At 36.3% G+C, this 22,143-nt stretch overlaps 1 protein-coding gene and 2 long non-coding RNA genes across 3 annotated transcripts in view; 2 read left to right on the top strand and 1 right to left on the bottom strand.

Annotated features, from left to right (window-relative positions):
* The window catches only part of LOC116170386, a 101,146-nt gene extending 96,055 nt beyond the window's left edge, over window positions 1-5,091 (bottom strand). The window contains exon 1 of the long non-coding RNA XR_004145223.1: window positions 4,963-5,091. This is a non-coding gene — a long non-coding RNA (uncharacterized LOC116170386). The remainder of the gene's footprint in view (window positions 1-4,962) is intronic.
* Window positions 1-11,466, top strand: part of LOC116170385 — a 53,826-nt gene extending 42,360 nt beyond the window's left edge. The window contains exon 3 of the long non-coding RNA XR_004145222.1: window positions 11,307-11,466. This is a non-coding gene — a long non-coding RNA (uncharacterized LOC116170385). The remainder of the gene's footprint in view (window positions 1-11,306) is intronic.
* Window positions 11,467-19,196: 7,730 nt separating this feature from the next.
* On the top strand, window positions 19,197-21,890 carry LOC116170708 (uncharacterized protein K02A2.6-like). The gene has a single exon (XM_031487211.1). The coding sequence runs from the start codon at window positions 19,197-19,199 to the stop codon at window positions 21,888-21,890; it is 2,694 nt and encodes an 897-aa protein (XP_031343071.1).
* Window positions 21,891-22,143: the final 253 nt, after the last annotated feature.

Raw genomic sequence — 22,143 nt, forward strand, 5'->3', positions numbered from 1 at the left:
CACAGTCTAAACTTGAGAGGATTACATTTTGTCTTTTCCGTATCGACTATCTTATACACCGGAAGAGGGAAAGAAACACTTCTCGCATCTGCTATGGGCCGAATTTTTGGCATCGACCACATTTTACACCCGAGACAGGAACAGGCACCTCTCGCACACACACAAAAAGTTGGAAACTGTAGGTTTCAACAGGAAGGTGCACCCGCCCACAACGTCCTAATGGTGTGAGAATACGTATCGGACAATTTTTTCACTTTCCAGGAAATTTGTAACTGAGATACTCGTGGGTCGCGTGTCCTATGCCGCTTTACTTAAGGCTGGGGAATTTTAAGCCAAATAAGAGCGTGTACTTATATTTTACATTCAATTTTATACCAAAGCTAGACGAAGAGTCAGTGTACAAGACATGTTTGGATATCTTAATTTTTTTACGTTGCTATAGATATTTCCCCCTGCAGTACTTAAACAACTAATTAACAAGCATAGAGACTAAAATCGAGCGCGTATTATTCACAGGCGTTGAAACCCATATGAAATATAGGTTCCGTTTCCGCACTTTTTAGGTAGAATTATTTTTAAGGGTTCCGGTATTGATTCCGGTTGTATGGTTCCAGTTTTTTTCAGTTTTTAAGGGTTCCAACATAAATAAATAAAATTATTAACAAAAATTATAAATTATTGTTAATTATAGAAAATAAATAATACACAAAATTAAAGTGTGTACATTATTCTTTTGCATAAATATACTTATTAGGTTTAATGGAAACTTAATTTTAGCTTACGCATTCGTTTCACCTCCGTCAACTGCTTGTCTTTTTCTACTTTCCGTTTCTTCGCAGCAGTGATTTCAACTATTGCTTTCCTCATACACTCTTCAACCCTCTTACTGTTCTTGATTCATTTTCGCGCACTCTAAAATATTTTATATTTTTAGCAATTAGTGGGCAACTCTAAATAAAAGAGAATTTGGATGGTTGGCCTTGGCTTTCGAAATTTCTTGCAAGTTGCAAATTCTGCAACTTTTAACGTAGTTCAGAAGGCAAGATTTTATTTTTGCCCATCAAGTCGATAAAGGATCAGTCACCGGCGATAAGGAATTAGAGCGGATGTGACGTGTACTTTCTAGAAAGTATGATATGTTGAATCTAGAATTCTCTAGAGATGCCTTTCGTTTGCTACCAATATTATAGCAAATTGAATAATACTCGTATTAATGTAACGTGTCTACTCTACTTACAAGAAAGAGTGAGAGAAGTAATAACAGTACGGTACCGGTATCGATACCGGTTATCATAACTTCTTAAATATCGGTTCCGGTTCCAATTGAAGCGCTTATAAATGCAATCGGTTTCGGTTCCGGTTCTTTTCGGTTTCGGTTCCAACCTCTGATTATTAATAGCAAATAATGTAAGAAAGTTAAGTTATCCCGTTTGCAGAAATTTTAAATTTATCCAAAAGGAAAGGCGCACAAATCAGCGCAAGACTAAGACATAGGTTTCAAGTCGCTTCGATTGCAAGGGGTAGCAGATTAAGATGGCACCCCCTTTAGAAATTTTGAATTACCTACTCCGAAAGGAAAGGCGCACAAAACCTGAATATTAGCGCACAAATCAGCGAAAAGCTATGGTATTAGTGTCATGTGGGATACGAGAATGATGGTCTTCCAGCATTAAGTTGGAATGGAAAATTTTGATTTTCTCGTAAACGAGAGGCGCATAACATTTGGGGATTGGCGCACAAATAAGCACAATATTTTAGCGATGTAACCATTTGGGGTGCCGATTTAGGGGTGCTAACTTAACCTATCCTCGCGATTGCCCATTTGTGTTGTCGGGAATGTAAAATGAAATAAAGCACCGGAACCTACTACATCTTTTACTTTCATATTTACCATTTCACAACCCCGACAAGCACCAATTGTACCTACTACAAGAATAGTTTTGCCTGCAATATATTTTTCAGATGGCGCTTTTGCATATTTCCGAACAATCAGCTCCTTTTTTAGCATCGAGTAGGTACCCACTTTGTTCATAAAGAATTGGGAGCAAAACTCCGATATTGCTTGAAAAGTACCGTTTCTGGCATTCAAGGATTTCCTGCGCTTCCATTTTTCAAATATTTCCAATTCTTTTGCATACCTGTGCTGCTACCGACATTTTTGGTATAACTTCGTTGCAGGCTTTCTGAACTCATTCAAGGTGCATGTTGAATTTAAGTTTCGCACTAATTTTATATTGCAAAACTTATTTGGCAAATTTTAACGTAAACAAAGAAACATTGCAAATGTCTAATCGTAATAAGGCCCTTAAAACCTTATTACTATAATTAAAAACATTTCAAAATAATTTTTTCTACAACTGTCAAAAAAACCTGTCATTTTCTGACGGATTTCGAAACGCGAAGTACTGGATTTTTAGTCGGTTAATTAATAAGTAAGGTTGCTCTTGACAACGTGCGCGAAATCGTCAACAGTGAAAAAAAGTATTTCGCGCACGGAACAAAGTTGAACTTAACAGCAATTTAATTAACAATCGGTTCAGTTGTAGAAAAAATATTGTATATAACGCTAGCGCGAAGTTATTTCGCGCATTTGACTGATATTTTAACTCGGCTTCGCCTCGTCAAAATACCTTCAGTCTCAATGCGCGAAATTGAACTTCGCGCTCTTGTTATATAAATAACTATTTTATTCCCCCTTTCAAAATTAACTGGTTTTCGGAAGCCAATAAAATACTACCCCTAGAAGTGTAACGTAACACGTAACATATCTAGCAATTAAAGACGCATTGTTAAGATTTGACTTTAAGAGTACTATATTAATAGGAAGAGAATACAAACGCTTCCAATGTAGAGCCGCTGCACTGCCCCCAGCACTGGATTGGTAACCCCTTTTGATTCTGAAATGTTATGCACGCAATTATGTAAAGAACGAGCTCTTCTGTTATTTACCATTCATTTTCGAACATTTCCATTATATAGTTCTGATACGTACCGAGTGAAAGACTTTCATTTATTACTCCTAGGTTCCCTCACTTTGCAGAAAGATGGGTAACAAATTGCTAAATCACAGCGGCTGTTGAAGTAAATTACGGAAAATCTAACAGACACATACGAAAGTATGGGCTAAAAAACAACTTTTCCCGACTGCTAGGTTTTTAAACGTCCCCGCTGAATTAAGGGGGTGTTATTTATATCAGACGCTAGACGGGGTGTGCATTAGATCGAAAACCTGAAAACTCTAAATTCTAGTTTTATGGCTGGATATGCGTACCTACACGTAGAATCAAGGTGCCGATTCAATTATAAAATCGAATAAAAGGACGGGCAATATGCACACTTGCAAGCAAATTAAATTCATTCCGATAGCAAATATTGCTGGAAGTTATTTTCTGTATAGCGTTCGCTGGCGCGTTAACAACCTTTACGCCCTTGTTTTTTAAACAGCACCCTATTTATAAATTTATGAATTGAATTTTACCTACCCTCTGTAATTTATTACTAGCGTGGATGAACAAAATTATGATAAACAAGAGGCTCTTTAAGCTTTTTAATGAAAAAGTTAGTTGAAAATATACAGACATGAGGACAAACGTTCGTGTAATTCCTTTAGGAATTTTTCAAATTTTAAATTATGGTACCTATTGGTGTGGCGTAAAGTAATAACCGTTGCAAAATAGTTAACCGACACTCGTCCATTATACGCGTAATTGAATTAGCATATTATTTACCGCTTTTGCAATTAGTTTAAAATTCACAATTGCATGTTGCTTGTGTGGTGATTGGTTTGGCTGTTGAGGTTTCATTTAGTCCAACTTTGGATGCAAGAAGGTGTGTTGCCGTTGTCCAAGTAAGCACTGTAGTAAAAAGTTTTAATCTAAAAGAACAGGCGCTGAAAATATCACCAACCTTCGCGAGCTAGAAAAGTTTATGAGTTATACGAGTTTCGAAAAATTGCCTTGTGTTGTGGGAAATGTCATTTCGATTTCTAGCGTTTCTTGTATAATTCGTGCAATGTTCTTACTCAATATAATCGTGGAAAGTTTATACGTTTGAAATGCAGTTCAGTTCGTACATTAAATAAGAGCTATAATGGTTGTCAATATATTTATAGGTATAAAATTCAAGAATGGAATCGTCAGTAGCCAGTCCAACAGGCGAAATCTGTCGTTTACAAAAATACAACGAAACCTTGACATGTGGTTTGCAAAACACGGATTCGGATTTGGAACAGCCATCAAGAACTGACAACATTGATATCACGGGTATACCAGTGGCAACAGGTGAAGATGTTATGCTTGTACTATTGATGCACCGGCCAACGCTCTTGAAATTTCATTTTACAAAAAGTGCAAAAATTGCCTTGCGATTTCCTCAATAACTTTGTTTCGAGGTAAAAAAATAACTTCTGTTAACGACCGATGGTTGCTAAAGGTTTAAGCTTGTGAATGAAGTTAAATTTGATAACCAATTTTTATCAGTGTGTGATAAAAATGAAAGATATATATTTTATGTGGGAGTTTTTTAAGAACTTCTTTCTTAAATAACGGCGAAAGTAGAGGAATTAGCTAAATAATTTTTGTTTCATGCAAATGTCGGAACATTATATATTTGAATAAATGTTATTTCAACCAAAAATTTATACCCAGAAGGAAGTTATTGTGGAAACAAATTTCCACTTTTTCAATGTAAACGCCAATATTACAGCACAGCCCTAAATCCATTGAAACCTCAATATCACAAACTGCAAAGCTGTTCGAATCCGAACTGAACTACCTACCACTCTGCTGTATAAATAAATAAACTGTGCAACTTTCTCTGTGTTTGTCTCTGTTTCCACAAATGGAAAGTTTAGTTTTAAATAACTGTAGCACCTAACACTAATTTTTTCAGTTCGTCGAATGAAAAATATCTGCTATTTATTAATCAGAGCATTCGAATTTTAAGAAGAAATTTTCAATGTACCTGTTTTGTTGTAGGTGTCCCATTTCAGCATCCTGCACTGTGAACACATTCACTTAAAAAAAGTGTATCACTTAAAAACACGCACCTTTAAAGTATAGGCGGTCAGGAAAAGTACGCACGAAACGTTATTACCGCGGTTATCGCTCAACAACTGTCGAAATTTGTTGCTGTTATCAGCACACACTGGTTCCTCTATTTCAAAATTTCCAACATGCGTTGCTGTGATTCATACAGTCACCCCACTTATATCTCTGATTTATGATTTTTCATTTTCTTACTTAAAAATTGAGAATTAGGATTAAACTTCGGAAAAAGGAGAACTTTTTTGAAATCGTATTGCGGGCTATATAGATGGGGAGATGGTGTCACTTTTTCTGGTGTGATTTGCTACAAGTATGGCGACCATTCAAAGGTTTAACTAAGTACCTACTTCTCAAAACGAAAATGGTGCTAACTCCCTGGGAGTGGGGCTGTGATTGCGTGACGATTGTTTAAACATGTTGGAAAATTTAACTATTTTGGACAATTTGCTACACAAAATTCTTTGGATTTTCTGGTAATCGGTGACAAAACAAATGGCTGAAACTAAATGCCATACTTTTCCCATGGGCCTCATAGCCCGCCATACTAATCTGAACATGTCGATTGTTTTTTTTTTAGGTGATTTGCTACAAGCTCATTTTTTTATGAGCATCAGTCCTCAGTCAGTCATTCACGAAAATCCCCCTGCCATATCGCTCCGACGGGCCCGCATAGCCGCAAACTTTTTTAGCGATAAACCCAGAAAAAAATTCTTTTCTTGGTGCGAGCTTCCACACCATAACAACCAGACAGCAAGTAGAATATTGGCTCTTAATATAAAGGTAAAGTCTGTCCCGCCGTAGTATGTCTGCCCGTCCGCCCCTCCGTCTCTCTGTCCGTCCGTCTGTTCGTTCTTACAGCGGTGTTGCTACTATAGATTTTTATCGTAAGTGCTACAATCGCTCTACTTTTTTTGCTATTTGGTTCGATATAGTGTGGATGCTAGAACCAAGGAGAGAATTTTTTATGCGTTTATTATTAAAAAATGAAAAAAAAACCTTTTCGCCTTAAAGCGAGTAACATTTGCGCATTTTCCATAATTATTGATCAGTACTTCCCGAAAGGTCATATAACGGACTATTTATGTGTGAAAAGGAAAATATGTTGTGTTATAAATATTCTCATAAATAAGAAACTTAGCGTTGTGCAGTTTGCACATGCACACGCCTGATGTGTAAAATATGCGATATGTTTGCATTTACTACAAAAATCTGTGGTTAAAATTTCAAAAAAATATATCTAGAAAGTTGGCATTATGCGCAGTTTGTGATATGCTTGTCTTTACTAGAAGCATCTCTGGTTAAAATTTCAAAAAAATGTTTATAAATAAGAAAGTTCGCTTTGAGCAAACTGCGCATGCGTACATTAATCGGCAAGATTTTTCTTGGTCGACGTGCCAGAGCTATAAGTTACCACATGCAAAAAGAATGAATGAAAGAATCTTGAAAACTGTAGTAAATAAGGTCTCGGACGGACGCACGGAGAAAGTGGCCATAACAACGTCTTCCAACATGAGTTGGAAAATGCGCTTAAAAGTTATAGTAAAAACACAATTTTTTATTGTATCATCAGTTAACACTTTTGTCGTTTATTAACGATCCTCGAGAGCGTTTATAATTTTGTATTGCTCTCTGCCCGTCCGTCTAACTGCCTGTCTTACCCGTGTGCACGATAACTTTGTTTAGAAACGTCCGATCGCTTGTAAAAGTGTTTGGTATACATGTTCTTAAAGATATAAGAAAGGTCGCTATTGTTTTTCAGCTACGTAGACTATCGGCCCAAAAAGTAACAGTCGAAAAACTGCCCAAACCTCCAAAAAAAAATGAAAAAAAAACTACGTCCAAAGACGAGTAAATTTATAGCGCATTTTCCATGACTTGATCAGTACTTCCCGAAAGGTCATATAACGGACTATACCAAGGAATATAAATTATGGCATAAATATTCTTATAAATATGCAACTTAGCATTGCGCAGTCTGCGCATGCACACGCTTGATGTTTAAAATATGCGATGTGTTTGCCTTTACCACAAGAATCTTTGGTTTAAATTTCAAAAAATCTCCATAAATAAGAAAGTTGACATTACGCAGTTTGGACATGTATACGTCTGATTTTTACAATATGCTATATGCTTGTCTTTACTAGCAGCATCTGTGGTTAAAATTTCAAAGAAATATCTCCATAAATAGGAAAGTTGGCTTTGCGCAGACTGGTTGAGGTGCCAGAACAATTAGTAACTATCTTGAAAACTGTAGAAGTAGTTAAGGCCTCAGACGGACGAACGGACGGAAGTGGTGTTAATAGCGCCTTCCAACACGAGTTGAAAAATACGCTAAAAAGGGTTTCTTTTATACGGCTGTCATATCAGTATCTTAAAAGCTATTGGCGTACTTTTTTCGTTATATAGTGCGTTATGATAACGAGACTTGCATCAAGGAAGGAACTGCGCAACTTACAAAAAAAGTTATAGCAAAAAAAAACTATTGCTTTCAGCTTTCACTCTTCACAATATTTCACCGTATTTGTACGTATAAATCCTCACTCCTGTTGCATTTTGATCCTTGATTATCCAAAACTCAAACATGAAGCTTGGTCAGTTTTAGCTATAAAATTGGACCAGGGAGAACCAAAATCTTAATCTAAACCTCAGTTGGATTGAGGAAACGGATAAACGCTATGATAGAGCAAAAGAAAATTGCTTTTGTTAGAAGACATGGTTATTACTTGGGGTCCTTATTAATTCTGCAGACGTGTTAGAAAAATAGATTGCGTATTTCTTATTTATGCACCGATATTTCTACAATGTTAAGGGTGGATGTAGTTTCTTGTAGAAGCAAATTGAAATCAGGCGTCAAAAAATAAAAATAACTTTCTTATTCCAGGCATTTCCGAAATTTTAAATTTAGACAGCACAAAAATATATTGCTCGGAGTCGACTTTATTAGTTGCAGGTGGATTTTTTCGGAAATTTTCACAGAAGGCGCTTTTCAAATAGCGGTTTGTCATCTGACATGCGGATATGAGCGGCGATATATATACAGGGTGCCTGGTTCATAAACATATCCATTGGAGGATATGTTAATGGAGGTCATTTGCAGTTGTTTTAGCCAAACATGCCTTACACGAATGTGAAGAGTTGTTGAGATATTCTATTTGTACGATGAAAATTTGAATCGCGAGGTTACTTGCATCTCCGAATGTTTAGAGAAAGATTAACGTAAAGGTCTCGCCAAGAGAGAACACAGAACACCTGATGCCGGTGTACAAGTTCAAGTTAAATATGATTTATCATGTAAACAAACATTCCGAAGGTGACTCGACAGCAACTCGTTTTTGATCTCATGGTATTTCCTCGCTAAACACCCTGTATATTTAAAGCTAAATCCTAAAAGCGTGGACCCTTCAAATGATGTGTCACTGCGTGGACTCTGAAATCACAAATGGGCAAAATTGGCAGTTCTCAAGCTGTGTAATCCTCTTATTATTGCTCAGAAAAGATTCAGCTGGACCGTACCATATTTTTCATTAATTTCGTCATATCTCGCGACCTTCTGTAACCGCCATTTAAAATTTTAAGATTGCGGTAACAACCATAAGAGACAAAGAGATTAGAGTATTAAAATATTTAAAATTGACGAATCCGTTTGTTTTTAAATAAAAGTAAATGTTAAAAATAATCTACCCAAAACGCTTTGGTCCGTTTTTAATGCGCCATCCTGTATTACTTCAATAATGAACGCATACGCATACATAGCTGCGGTTTTAAGGGTTAGCGTGGACGGAAAGAAAGAATTTTTCTCCAAAACTTTTGCCTCTGCATGGGCATTTCTATTTGTCGAAAAGTTTAAATAAGTTTAATGTAAAATGATGTACTTTTATTAACAATGCAAGAATAATCATCGAATACCTAGAAAGAAAATTATTTCGCGCCAGCAGAAATGACAAATGGCAAATAAAAAATAACATTTTTAGAATCACAGCTTTGTTCTTGTGTAACAGTAATAATAATTGCAATGAAACTCATGGCGATAATATCGCAACCCCCTGAAGAGGATGAAGTTCCCAAGCCCAACGATTCAGATGAAAATTAAAACTAAAGGGCATGAAATTAGTAATTTTATTCATTAAGTTTTATTTAATTGTCATGAGTAATGAGTTCATGACTCCTGAATAGACGATCTTCACGTCAAGCGTCAATTAAACGTTTTCGGCAACCGTTCAAGGTAATTTTATTAAACTTTGCACATAAAAGTAATAAGGCTAATTTTCGAATTCGAACGAAAATATTGTGAAGATGGCGACATTTTCGCTTAGACCGAAAGTCGACACTAACTTTGTTATTTTAAATGGAATTGCCCTTTTTGTTATTCACCACAGTTTGCAAAATTAAAATAAGCAGGTACTTTTTTGCATAAACAAAATTGTCATACTAAAAGTTAAACTATTATTTTTATTAGGTATTTATTAAATGAACTCAACTATTTTTGACAAGCGAATGTTGTAACACTTCGTCATCTATTTATTTATACTCACAAAACGTGAAGGCGTAGTAAAAAACGCAAGTAAATCATAATCTAAGACGTGTGTCAGAGAGTGCAAAGAGGAGAGAGGAATAGATACAGAACAATGACGGAGAGAGAAAGAAAGGGTGAGATAAAGGCGAAGGAGGGGAGAGAATAGAAAAAGGTACAAAAGAATATGAAAGGAAATAAAAGAAGGTGGAAGTAAACGTGATATCAAGAGAAGAAATGGAGCAACCATTAAAAAGATTGAAGAAAAAGAAGGCGAGCGGGGGGGATGAAATAAGCAATGATGCATGCATTTTCGCCAGAGATAGTATTAAGGTAACTAATAAACAAGATGTGAAAAGAGGGAGGACCCACGGAATAATGGACGGAAGGGGTAATAGTGTCAAATGGGATTCACTTTATTTACAACTACTTATAGATAATTTTGAATCAGCACTCTGGATTAGTTATCAGTAAGCTTCTTCGGATGCATGCTTAAATAATGTTCCATCTATCTTCCAACACCAAAACGAGTATCTCTAATTCCGTGCAAAATAGCCCTTCTCTTGATCCTAAGTCAAAACCAACTCTCGACAGTGTGGCGAAAGATTCGATTTAAAACAGTGATAAGACATGACACAGTTGACTAAAAAAGCTCGCCGGATTACAATCGACAAAACAAAAACTTGAATTTGAACATGAGCAATATTTGTTTGGTTGAATGTTCTTGAAGCTTTGAGCGTTTTTAACCTTAGAAAATGTTCTTTCGCACATTTCAATAGAAAAGGGTCGAAATAATCGCTCTTGTAATAAAAAGAAATGGGATTTATATTTATTTTAAAGCTCTCACTGCTTTTAGAATGACATAAAAAATCAAAAATTAACCTCTTACGCCCTTCTTAAATAGCATACATAAAAAGAAGAATATTCCCATAAATTGTATTAATATAAATTCTGTAATTGTCTACATTCCGATCCCAGTGCATAAAAACTAAACCGCCAAAGAAACAATCGCGAAATCCGTAAAAGTTGATATTAAGAAATACCAATCTGATTTTTTATTGCACTCATAACTCTTTTTATTAGTATTTTAGAAATTATAGATTGACAAATCGCTAATTATTCAGTGGTAAAATACGACAAGTTAGCTGGTTTAATTATATGAATTTACATTGGCTCGTATAAGACGAACCCAATAGCTATTTTTATAATTTTCCTTCGCAACAGATTAGTATTTCCTCCTTCGTGCGACAATTTGCATTAAAATGCGTTTGAATGATGCGAAAAAGAAGTTTCAGAATAAAATGAAACGGAAGTAATCGCAGGCACATTTCCATGAGGAAGGAACGAGATCGCGCCAACGTTTTATTTTTATATTACTTAACTAAATTTTACCTTAGCGTCGTTTACTGAAATACTTTTTTTCGGCAGCAACACTTCGGTTAATGAAATTAGCGGTAATTTTTCGCTTTATTTGCAAATTTAAGCAGGAAGAGCGCCTTATGTTTTAACGTACTTTGGAAATTCTTGCGTTGGATGGGGTTTTCTCAAAACAGCCACTAGTTGTAAACAGCTTTAAAAGACACCTTCTTGCGATACGTTATGATTAATACTGCAAGTTCCAAACTCCGAAAGAATTTTGGGGATAATTCAACTTGAGTAGTTGTGGGATTAAGAGGGTTATTCCAACGTTGATGATTCATTACTTCGTTTCCGTTGCGAGAGGAAATTTTAATCTGCGTTTATTTTTTCAGGAACATCATCGAAACCAAAGGGAACAGTGGGAAATACGACAATTAGATCACGATCTCTTGCAACAGCGACATTCGGAAAGGGAGAGAGAAAGAGAGCTTAAGGAGCAAGCGGAACATCGACTTCTACATGCAGACGAACAAGAGGATTATGATTTGCAATCAGCGTAAGTAGTAACTATCGTAGCAAAGGATAGTGAAGGGTGGTGGGTGGGCCATACTTCACATTTTCAGACTTATCGACAGAATTAATCACTCGAAATGCCCCCTCGGGGACAGAGCAACCGTAAACCATGCGATAAGAGGAGAAGTTCTTTTCCTAGTTCATTATCAAAACTTCGAACTTGGGATGATTATTTTTTATGGCACGCTTCGATTATTTATACTACCAAGATACGTTCTGTCGTGAGTGTATTTACAAACACTCAAAATGTCATTACGTCACCACCAGCACTTATCGCTTACTGTTTGATTTGCCTATTCATTTTTAGAAGCGGCTCTTCTTAAAGCATTTGCCAAAGTTATTTATATAAAGTACAAATACTAAAATAAAATTGATCAAGGCGAAACGAGATCCAGTTTACAGCTATATCTTGAGAAAACGTGTTCGCAACATCGAAAATGGGGTGTTTGCTTTACTACTCCGTGTCTGCACTTTTTCCGTGCGTATTTTAGACTAAGGTAATTCCTAGTTATAACATGTAATTCCTGATGCATTTACGTCATGTTTATTTATATTTAATGACACAATGTGTTCTGGACAGAATCGTTTTGTGACACAATTTGTAGATTGTCTTACTCAGTTCGTTATTAATAGTTTGACTCACAACACAACCCCATAATTATCAATTCCTAACCACGTCAAACCCATGTTGAGTTGTCGGCCACTAAATTTAGTACTAAAATCAAGAAAGGACAAAATATTATTCAACGTTTTTAATTCAAAGAACTTTGACTGAGTTTTTTTCAATTATTGCTCACACATCTACTTTACAAGGAAGAATAAACAATTACGTTTACAAATTTCCAGACTGTGCTACTAACAGTGTCATAAATACTGATAAACTATTAAAATATATTTTATTTATTCTGTAATATTCGATGACCATCAGGTCCATGATCTACCACTCAAATACTTTTGAGGGCAAGCACCAAATCAGGCGATTGGTTACATCCTATTGTCGTATCGCATAATATAGCACTAACACCCATAGTTGAAACCGCAGTTTAGGATTATGTTTAAAAGTTTAAAAAGCTGGTTTAGACATAATACCTACCCCGCACGCAAGCGGTCGATAATTAAAAATTTAAAGCAAATTAAATTACGTTATTTTTTTCAATAATCTATATAGTCAAGTTGTGCAAGATTTGCGATAAAGGCGCAGTAAACTTAAACACGCTAACAACTTCTGAATCTTACGTGTTCTAGAATAAACTGAACTCAATGATTCGAACTGGCTTGATAAATAAATAAAATTTCGGTGGCTGCTCAGAGGGTAGAAACTTAACTTTACTAAGCACACTACAGCTGCGTTAACTCCCACTTGTACTAACTTTTCCTGAATACGGAACAAACAGCGATAAGAACACGTGGGTTAATTAAATTTCGTCCGATAGCAAAACTTCTTATAAGTTATCACAAACGACCCCTACACTTTACCCCGCAATTGTACACTTTAAAATTCAACAGATACAATTTACAAATGCGATAATTTTTAACAAAATTACAAACAATTCTAAAAAGAAAAATAACACTGAGGCACAAATTCTCGTAAAATAAACTGTGTGCTAATTCGTAAATAATCCTCCAGATTTACCTCGAGATTTACACTTAATAAATTGAAATATTCTCATATACAGGGTGCACCATCATTATCTTCGATGTCTAGACGGAAATAGCATCTACAAGTCGTTGTTTACACAACAATATACAGTGCATAAATGTTAACTCTGAACATACAAATCTCTTATGTTCAATTCTTTAATATACAAATCAAATAAATACTCCTTAAAATATAAAACCAATCTTACCTACTTTCATCCTTTTCAAATGTTTTTTTTAATAAAGATCAATGTCTCAATTATTTATTAATTAAGATTATTATTGGGTATAGTTATTCTTAATAAAAATGTATACAAAAGAAGAAGGCAAAAGAAAACTGTGACAAATGTATTTCATATAGATAATCACAGGATTTATTTGCTGCTATATATCCGGATAAACCAATTAAAGCACTACAGAATTTCATGTTGATGGCTGAATTGTTAATGAACATTACAACAGAAAAAGAACTTGTCGTGTTTTAATAGTATAAATTTAATAGTATATGACTCTTCGTTATTTAGCTAGAAAATTTGAAATTTCACACATGTCCGTATTGAATTCGATAATTCACAGCAAAAAAATCCAGCAACTGACCAATAAAACCACTTTAAAGACAGTTTCACATTAATAATTCGAATCTGCTAAATAAGTCGACTGAATACTTATTTAAAATAACTACTAAGTTTCTTTGTTCGGTTGTTCGAACATCAGCCTTCTGAATAATAAGCGTCATAACACACTCGTAATACTATTATGTGCGAGAATTTTAGGTTAGAATTAGTAACAGAACACTACTATTAAGTAAGTACAGTTTCGACAGTATCCGCGACTTTTTCTTAACCTACCAATCACGACCCAGTACCGTACAATGGTCACTTGATGCGGTACCATTGTCTTCTGGCCTTGAACGAATACTCTGTACTTACATACGAACAGAGCTGGGCAGAATACTTTCAAAAAGTATTTGAATACTAAATAGTAAATACTTTACACAAATAGTAAATACTTTTACGTCCAGCACAAGCGAATACTAGATACAGATACATTGAAAAGTAACGGGCGATCAAAAATGAGTTGCTGTCGAGTAGCCTTTGGAAGTTCAACCTAAATACGAATTCCCATGTAAAAAAAATGTCAAAGGTGACTCGACAGCAACTCATTTTTGTTCGCATTGTATTCAAGTACTTAAAAAAATATGTATTCAAATACTTTGAAAAGTATTTTATTATCTTACTTTGAAAAGTATTCGAATACAGTAAAAAGTATTCAAATACTTGTCACTCAAATACATTAAAAATTTAAAATAGTATACTAGATAAAAGGCTTAATACTACTTAAAAAATCAAGTTATACTTTGTATGGGGTTAGCTTTTTTTCTATTGCTATATACAAATTTAAGGGGAGTAAAAGCGTATTATTATTATTATTATATTATTATATAGGAGGTACCTACCAGGACCTTTCTTATACCAGTTATATCCTTAAGAATACGTGTACCAGTTTTCAAAGCGATCGTACGTCGTGCACATGATACGTACGCCTTTCTGAAATTAATCCTAGCGATTTTGGAACAGATCCATTTTTGACCATCCGTTTGTCCGTGTGCATGATAACTTGTTTAGAAACGTGCGATCGCTTTGAAAATTGGTACACATGGTCTTAAGGATATAAGAAAGGTCCCTATTGTTTTTAAGTTACGTAGACTATCGAGTTCGGTATTCAGATGTATCGGATTTTTATATTTGATTTTGTGACAATGGAAACTTTCCCTAAACATTTCTAAATTGTTCTCAAATATTTGAATAACTTAAAAGTACTGCCTTTTTTTGAGCCCGGAAAAAAATTGTCTGAGATCGAGATCGATCGAGAGTCCATAATTTTAAACAGTTCCAAGATTGGGCTACTAGTTCAAGAGTTACAGCCCTTTGAATTTTCTTTCGAAATTGGTTTCTAGTCTATAACTTTTGATTGAGGAGTCTGATCGAAAAAGTACGAATTGTTTTGGATTCTACGCACCAAAATTAATAAGAAAAAGTGTTTTCCCGAGAAATTTTGGTGCAGTCGATTTTTGGTAAAAAAGGAAGGTTATACACTGCCTTTTTTTGAGGCCCGAAAAAAAATTGTCTCAGATCGACCCGGAAAAAATTTGTTCTTATAGAATGTGGCCTGTAGAATCCATAATTTCAAACAGTTCCAAGATTGGGCTACTAGTTCAAAAGTTACAGCCCTTTGAATTTTCTTTCGAAATTGGTTTCTAGTCTACAACTTTGGATTGAGAAGTCTGATCGAAAACGTACGAATTGTTTTGGATTCTACGCACCAAAATTAATAAGAAAAAGTGTTGTCCCGAGAAATTTGGGTGTAGTCGATTTTTTGTAAAAAAGGAAGGTTTTACACTGCCCTTTTTTGAGGCCCGAAGAAAAAATTGTCTCAGATCGACCCGGAAGGTTAGAATGAAAAGCAATCAAGGAATGCCTAAATTCATTAACGAGTATTACAATTCTAATGCCACAACATATTTAAGTAGGCTGACTGAAAATGTTGTAGAATACAATATTTCAGGTTCCTTGCTTTGAGCATTGTAAGTTCGTAATAATTGCAAAGGAAAAATTTAAAATTAACAGTAAAACGAAAAAAACGGTAGGAGATATACGAAATTAAACTTTCACATTTAACCTAAATCCCCAACTGTCCAAACAGAAGCTTTCATGCTTTGAAACTTGCATATCGCTTAAAATACTTTCCCAAATCTATATCTTTCACGCAATTTTTCACAACCTGTCGTGTTTGATATTCGCGTTTGTTGTATACCGACCTTGCGTTAGTTATTTAGATTGGTATTGATTTGGGCCAGAAACCCGCTGAACTAAATTCCTTAAATCGTTCCTGTCGTGGTTTCTACTATACGCAAAATTCCATTTCGATTTCCAAAGCGATTTCGTAATTGTTCTTTCGCAAACATATTTTTAGACCGGTAGACTGGTAACGATGTTAAAGGAATAAATTACGCTGTCAAAGTGGAGAACATCTGAAGCTTTGCGTTAATTTTCCGTCAGAAGGGAAAATGTTGGATTGCTTTCGTTTCTTAATTTAAAATTGCGAAACTTACTAAATACGTTTTTACTGCATCGCGAAGTGCTCGTTCGGATTGTGCAGTTGCATTCTATCTAATCGTGCACTCTATCAAGCACAAACAAGCAATGCAATTGCACACGTTTCCTTTACGGTAGGTACGTCGAACTATAAGACAAATTTATCTGAAAAGGCGAGTTAGTGCAGCTTTCTTTGGCTAATTGGACTTTTTGTAAAACTGACGGCAGTTTTTTCGTGACAGGTAATTTAACACACAGTTTGTGACGAGAATCCAATTGAATACTCTAAAAATGGAATTTCAAATGAGTTTCTAATGGAGTGTTTAATGTTTCATACATTTACTACATGTAGATACTAATCGTAAGTCACGCGACATGAAATAAAATATATCTGCACCAAACAGTACAGGCAAATGCAACGTGATCAATTAATCCTTACCGGAAAAATTGGCCAATAACTACTTCCATTTGTGACATTTATGAATGGACCTTGCGCTTTTACGCTACATCATAAACCTCTAATTTATATTTGGTTTGTCCCTGCTGTTTCTTTTTGACATTGCCTAATTATATCCGCAAAGAGTTGATTTCCATCGAATAGCTGCGATTTCTTGCTGTTTTAAGCTGCGAAGGGGACAAAAACGCCCTTTGCAATCTGTGGCATTTCTATAGATCCTTTTTTATAATTTAGATAATAATAATAGACTAGTTCTTGTAGATTTCTATTTAGGTACCCAATTGCTTGATTATAGTTTCGCATTCCTTTTCATTTTGATGTATAAATTTTACTTTACTCAACAAGAGTACGTGTGCATATTCCGGCTGTGCTAAATGAATTTGTAATTAAAATAAGTGCAAGGAGAGCAAGTTAAAGTACGTCTATAGTAACCGAATGTTGAATGACAAAACGCTTGTGATATAGCGGAGTGAAGTATTTAAACCATTCATATTTTACAATACCTATAAATATGAGTGTAAATAGTGGGAAAAGAGCATTGTACGCAGCGTTGAATCTGCCCCGGTCAAGTTTCGCAAGGCGCGCAGTACAATCTTAAGCCAATCGGTTCATTAGGTGAAAGCTATCTATAGTAGTCAGTTTGGCGTAGCGGTTTAAGACTCTATTATGTTCTCAATTTAAATTAGAATTAAGCCTAAAAATCTAGCGCGCTGTTGCTAGGAAAAAAAAAGATTGTCAATTATTATTTTTTTAGTTAGTTACGCATCGCTTTTCAATTAGGATATTAATTTCGACATAAATAGTTCTCTGTACTTCTGTGTTATGGATAATTAAAGTTTACTAAACTAAAGACATGTAAATTTAACTAATAGTGTGCCACCTCAAAATACACAACAATTTTGGCGACGAGATGAAAGTGACATTTGCGTATTGTTTACTTGTCAGGGTAAGCAATCTTTAATTACTTATTATTCGATATTTCCGATCTAACTCGAAATGGATCAAACACAGTTTCAATCGCTTATGGAAGTCTTCAATAATCAACAAAAAGCACTGTTGAAACTATCGCAAAAACATTCGCTGGTCAACCTCAGAAAAGTGGTTTTCAAACACAAGCTCCTGTGAATCCACAAGTTCTTATACCGCCGTTCGAAAATTTCAATGCTTCCAAAGAAAACTTCAAAATGTACAGAGCTCGTTTTGAGAATTACTTGACGATGAAAGGTGTTTTTCAAGACAAAACGTTATGTGCTCAAATGCTCCTGAATTCAATAGGTTCTAGTAATTACCAGTTAATTGTGTCGTTGGTCGCGCCCAAGCAACCTATCGAAAAATCGTACGAAGATATTGTTCAAGTGCTTGAAACTCATTTGTGTCCTAAACGAAACATTTTGGTTGCTCAACACCGTTTCCTGTCTTTGTATCAACAAGACGGGCAGTCCATTGCAGACTACATTGCGGTTTTGCGTCGCGATATTTCCGATTGTGCTTTTGTGTGTCACGCAGAAAATTGTCAAGCCAGTATTGCGGAAATATTTTTGCGTGCCCAACTCATTCGGGGCATACGGGACAATGCTATCCGGGAACAAATTTTGCAATTGGATGATGAAAAATCGAAATTCGACGACATCGTGAAAAAGGCACTTGCACTTGAGGCGTCTAAAATTGATAGCCGTGAAATTTCTAACCGTCAACCAACTTTATCAGTACCTCTTGGAGGAAATGACATAAACAAAATTGGACAGCACAGATCGCGTGCTCCAAATCCATCCACCAACCATGACAATCGAATCAGGTCTTCAAATAGCTCATCTACCAATACACAAAGTTCGTCTCGAGATTCGCGTTCAAAATCACGGTCTCGACTCAATTACTAGCACCTAGGACTCGACAACCGCTGCCTACGTTGCTCTTTTAAGCATCCTACCAAAGATTGCCGCGCTGATAAATCAAAACTGCGGTGTGATTCTTGTAAACGAACGGGTCATGTTGCAGCAGTTTGTATTTCAACTCTCATGCAACAGAAAACCAAGAAGAAAAGATCTGAAACTCAAAACACAAATTTTGTCAACATAAACTCTTTCCATGACTTGAGTGCCATCAACCAAATTATTGACATTTTCGAAAAATCCAGCCCTGGTCAAGACTCAAATAAATATTTTGTTGAAGTTCTCATTGAGGGTAAACCGCAAACCTTCGAAGTGGATTCTGGCGCCGGAATTACGCTCCTTCCGGAACCAGATTTTCAAAAATTGAATTTCAATAAGGCATTACTCAGGCCGACTCATGTTCAATTTCGTTCCTACACCTCCGGAATTTTCAAACCTCTTGGGGTCGCAGAAGTTACAGTACAATACCGAGATCACAAATCGACCGAATTACTATTCATAGTACCAGCTCAGTTTTCGCCACTCCTGGGTAGAACCTGGATTAGACATTTGAAAATTAGCCTTGGAGATATCGACGAACAAAATTCTACATTATCAAATGTAAACTCACTTGACATTATTGCAGACATAATGAGAGATTTTGCTGATATATTTGAGCCCAAAGTCGGATGTGTACCTGGAATCACTTGCTCCCTCGAGTTGCGCCCTAATTCAAGACCAGTTTTCATCAAAGAACGACCTGTCCCATACGCTCTGTTGGAGAAGGTTAATATCGAACTGGACAATCTCGAGAAATCAGGCATTATTTCAAAAATTGAAGTTAGTGACTGGGGTTCTCCTCTAGTCATTATTCCAAAGACTGACAATTCGCTTCGTCTTTGTGTCGACTACAAGATTGGCGTCAATAAACAACTTAAATCGGCTCATTACCCCATAAGAAAGATTGATGATATTCTCAATAATCTTCGAAATTCAAAATTTTTCTGCCATTTGGATCTTTTCAAAGCATATTTACATATTCAAGTATGCGACGAAAGCAAGGCAATTCAAACCATCTCAACACATCGAGGAACTTACCTCATGAATCGTCTTTCGTTTGGTATCAAAACCGCGCCAAGCGAATTCAACAGAATTCTCGATCAGATTTTGGCTAATCTAGATGGAGTCATGTCGTACTATGACGACATAATCGTCCACGGCTCTACATTTGAAGAGTGTAAGCAGAGACTGATAGCTTGCCTCGAAAGGTTAAAAAAGAACGACTTGCATCTGAACAAAGCAAAATGTTCGTTTTTCAAAACGCAAGTTCAATATTTAGGATACTGTGTTAGGTATAACGAAATTTCGAAATGCCCTAAGAAAGTTGAGGCTATTGCCAACATGGAGGAACCAAAAAATCCTGATGAGCTACATCGTTTCTTAGGAATGGTTACCTATTATGCGAGGTTCATACCTAGCCTGTCTTCAATAACCTACCCTCTGCGTCAATTGATTCATAAAGGAAGTCAATGGGTTTGGACTCAAAAATGCCAAAAGGCATTTCAGCAGCTCAAAACGGAAATCATTAGCGATCGAGTTCTCATGCCATATGATCCATCGCTTCCAGTAAGTTTGGCTTGCGATGCCGGTCCCACGGGAATCGCTGGTGTTTTATCTCACGACGTTAATGGCGTAGAAAGGCCTATAACCTTCATATCAAGATCTTTGACAAACGCAGAAAAAAATTACTCCCAACTTGACCGCGAGGCACTCGCAATAATTTTTTGTGTTTCAAGACTGTATATGTACCTTACTGGTCGTCCATTCACGCTAATCACTGATAACCAGCCACTGACCAGAATTTTACACCCGGAAACGAAGCTGCCATCCTTTACGTCAGCGAGACTACTTCGATACGCGACTTTTCTTCAAGAGTTCGACTACAAAGTTGTACACAGAAAAGCAGAGGATCACATACATGTTGATTGTCTCTCCAGAGCTACTTATCCTACATCACAATCTAGCTCCTCTACAGAATGCATCATGAGTCTCGAAGTTTCAACCCTTGAAGATCAGATCATCAACCAGATTTCTACTGACGTCATCACCAGTTCAACTATTGCTGAAGAAACAGCCAAGGACGCATTTCTTTCAAACCTTCATGAAGATCTCATTTCTGGAAAACGACGTGATCCCGAATACAGCACTTCCAATGGCATCATTTTCAAGAATCAACGAGTTTTTATACCTGAAGCCCTTCAAAAAAGAGTTCTCTTGGAACTGCATCGAACACATGTGGGCATCGTAAAAATGAAACAGTTGGCAAGACGCCACTGCTTCTGGAAAAACATCGACAAAGACATAGAAGCTATGGTAAAAAACTGCCAGGAATGCGCACTATCCCAGAAAAGTCCAGCTAAAGTTCCTCTCCATCATTGGGACGATCCGCAGCATAATTTTGAACGCGTTCATATTGATTATGCTGGGCCGTTTTTGAATCACCATTTTCTTGTCCTTGTCGATTCCAAGTCAAAGTGGGCTGAAATTCGCATCATTAAAGACGCCCAGACGACTGCAACTACCATAGAGCTGCTATTGGACATTTTTTGCACTCATGGATTCCCTGAAATCATGGTATCAGATAATGCGACTATTTTTCACAGTGACATATTCAAAACCTTCTGTCTGAACAATGCCATTTTGCAAAAGTTTATAGCGCCAGGTCATCCTGCAACTAACGGGTTGGCCGAACGTTATATACAAACCTTGAAACCAAAACTGAAGTGTATGACCGAACCAGGTTCTATTCAACACAAGGTACGCGAAATATTATTCAGATACAGAGCCACTCCTCTCCAGAATGGCAAAACTCCAGCCGAATTGTATTTGAATAGAAACATTAGGTGCCAGCTCGACGTCTTCAAGCCTCCTACTTCAAAAATCCAAAAACGAGTACAATTCGACCTGCCACCATCGCGACAATTCAAAATTGGGGACAAGGTATTAGCAAGATGGTATTCGAATAACAAGAATACTTGGAAATTTGGTTCGATCATCCAAAAATTCGGACATCTCCACTACCAAGTTGAACTTAATAATGGTTACCGGCTCAAACGACACACGAACCAGTTGAGAAAAGCCAACGTCGATATATACCCCAACCGTCAGCCGCCCTTGCAACCTCCACAAATTACTTTAGATTCGGAATCACCTGAAATCAACCACCACTACGAAAAACTGGCGTCCCTGCTCCTACCAGCCAATCCTCGATCGGATGTTATTCCTGATGTCGAAGCTGAACCTTCAGAAGTTGGACAATCTCCAACAGTGGAATCCGTCCGGTGATCTACTCGACCCCGCCATCCTCCAGAACGTTTTAGAGACTATATCATGTGATTCAAACTGTTGTTACAACTGTCATAATTTTGTGGGGGGAGACTATTATGTTCTCAATTTAAATTAGAATTAAGCCTAAAAATCTAGCGCGCTGTTGCTAGGAAAAAAAAGGATTGTCAATTATTATTTTTTTAGTTAGTTACGCATCGCTTTTCAATTAGGATATTAATTTCGACATAAATAGTTCTCTGTACTTCTGTGT

The sequence above is a fragment of the Photinus pyralis genome, unplaced genomic scaffold (assembly GCF_008802855.1).
Source record: "Photinus pyralis isolate 1611_PpyrPB1 unplaced genomic scaffold, Ppyr1.3 Ppyr1.4_LG5, whole genome shotgun sequence".
Lineage (NCBI taxonomy): Eukaryota > Metazoa > Arthropoda > Insecta > Coleoptera > Lampyridae > Photinus > Photinus pyralis.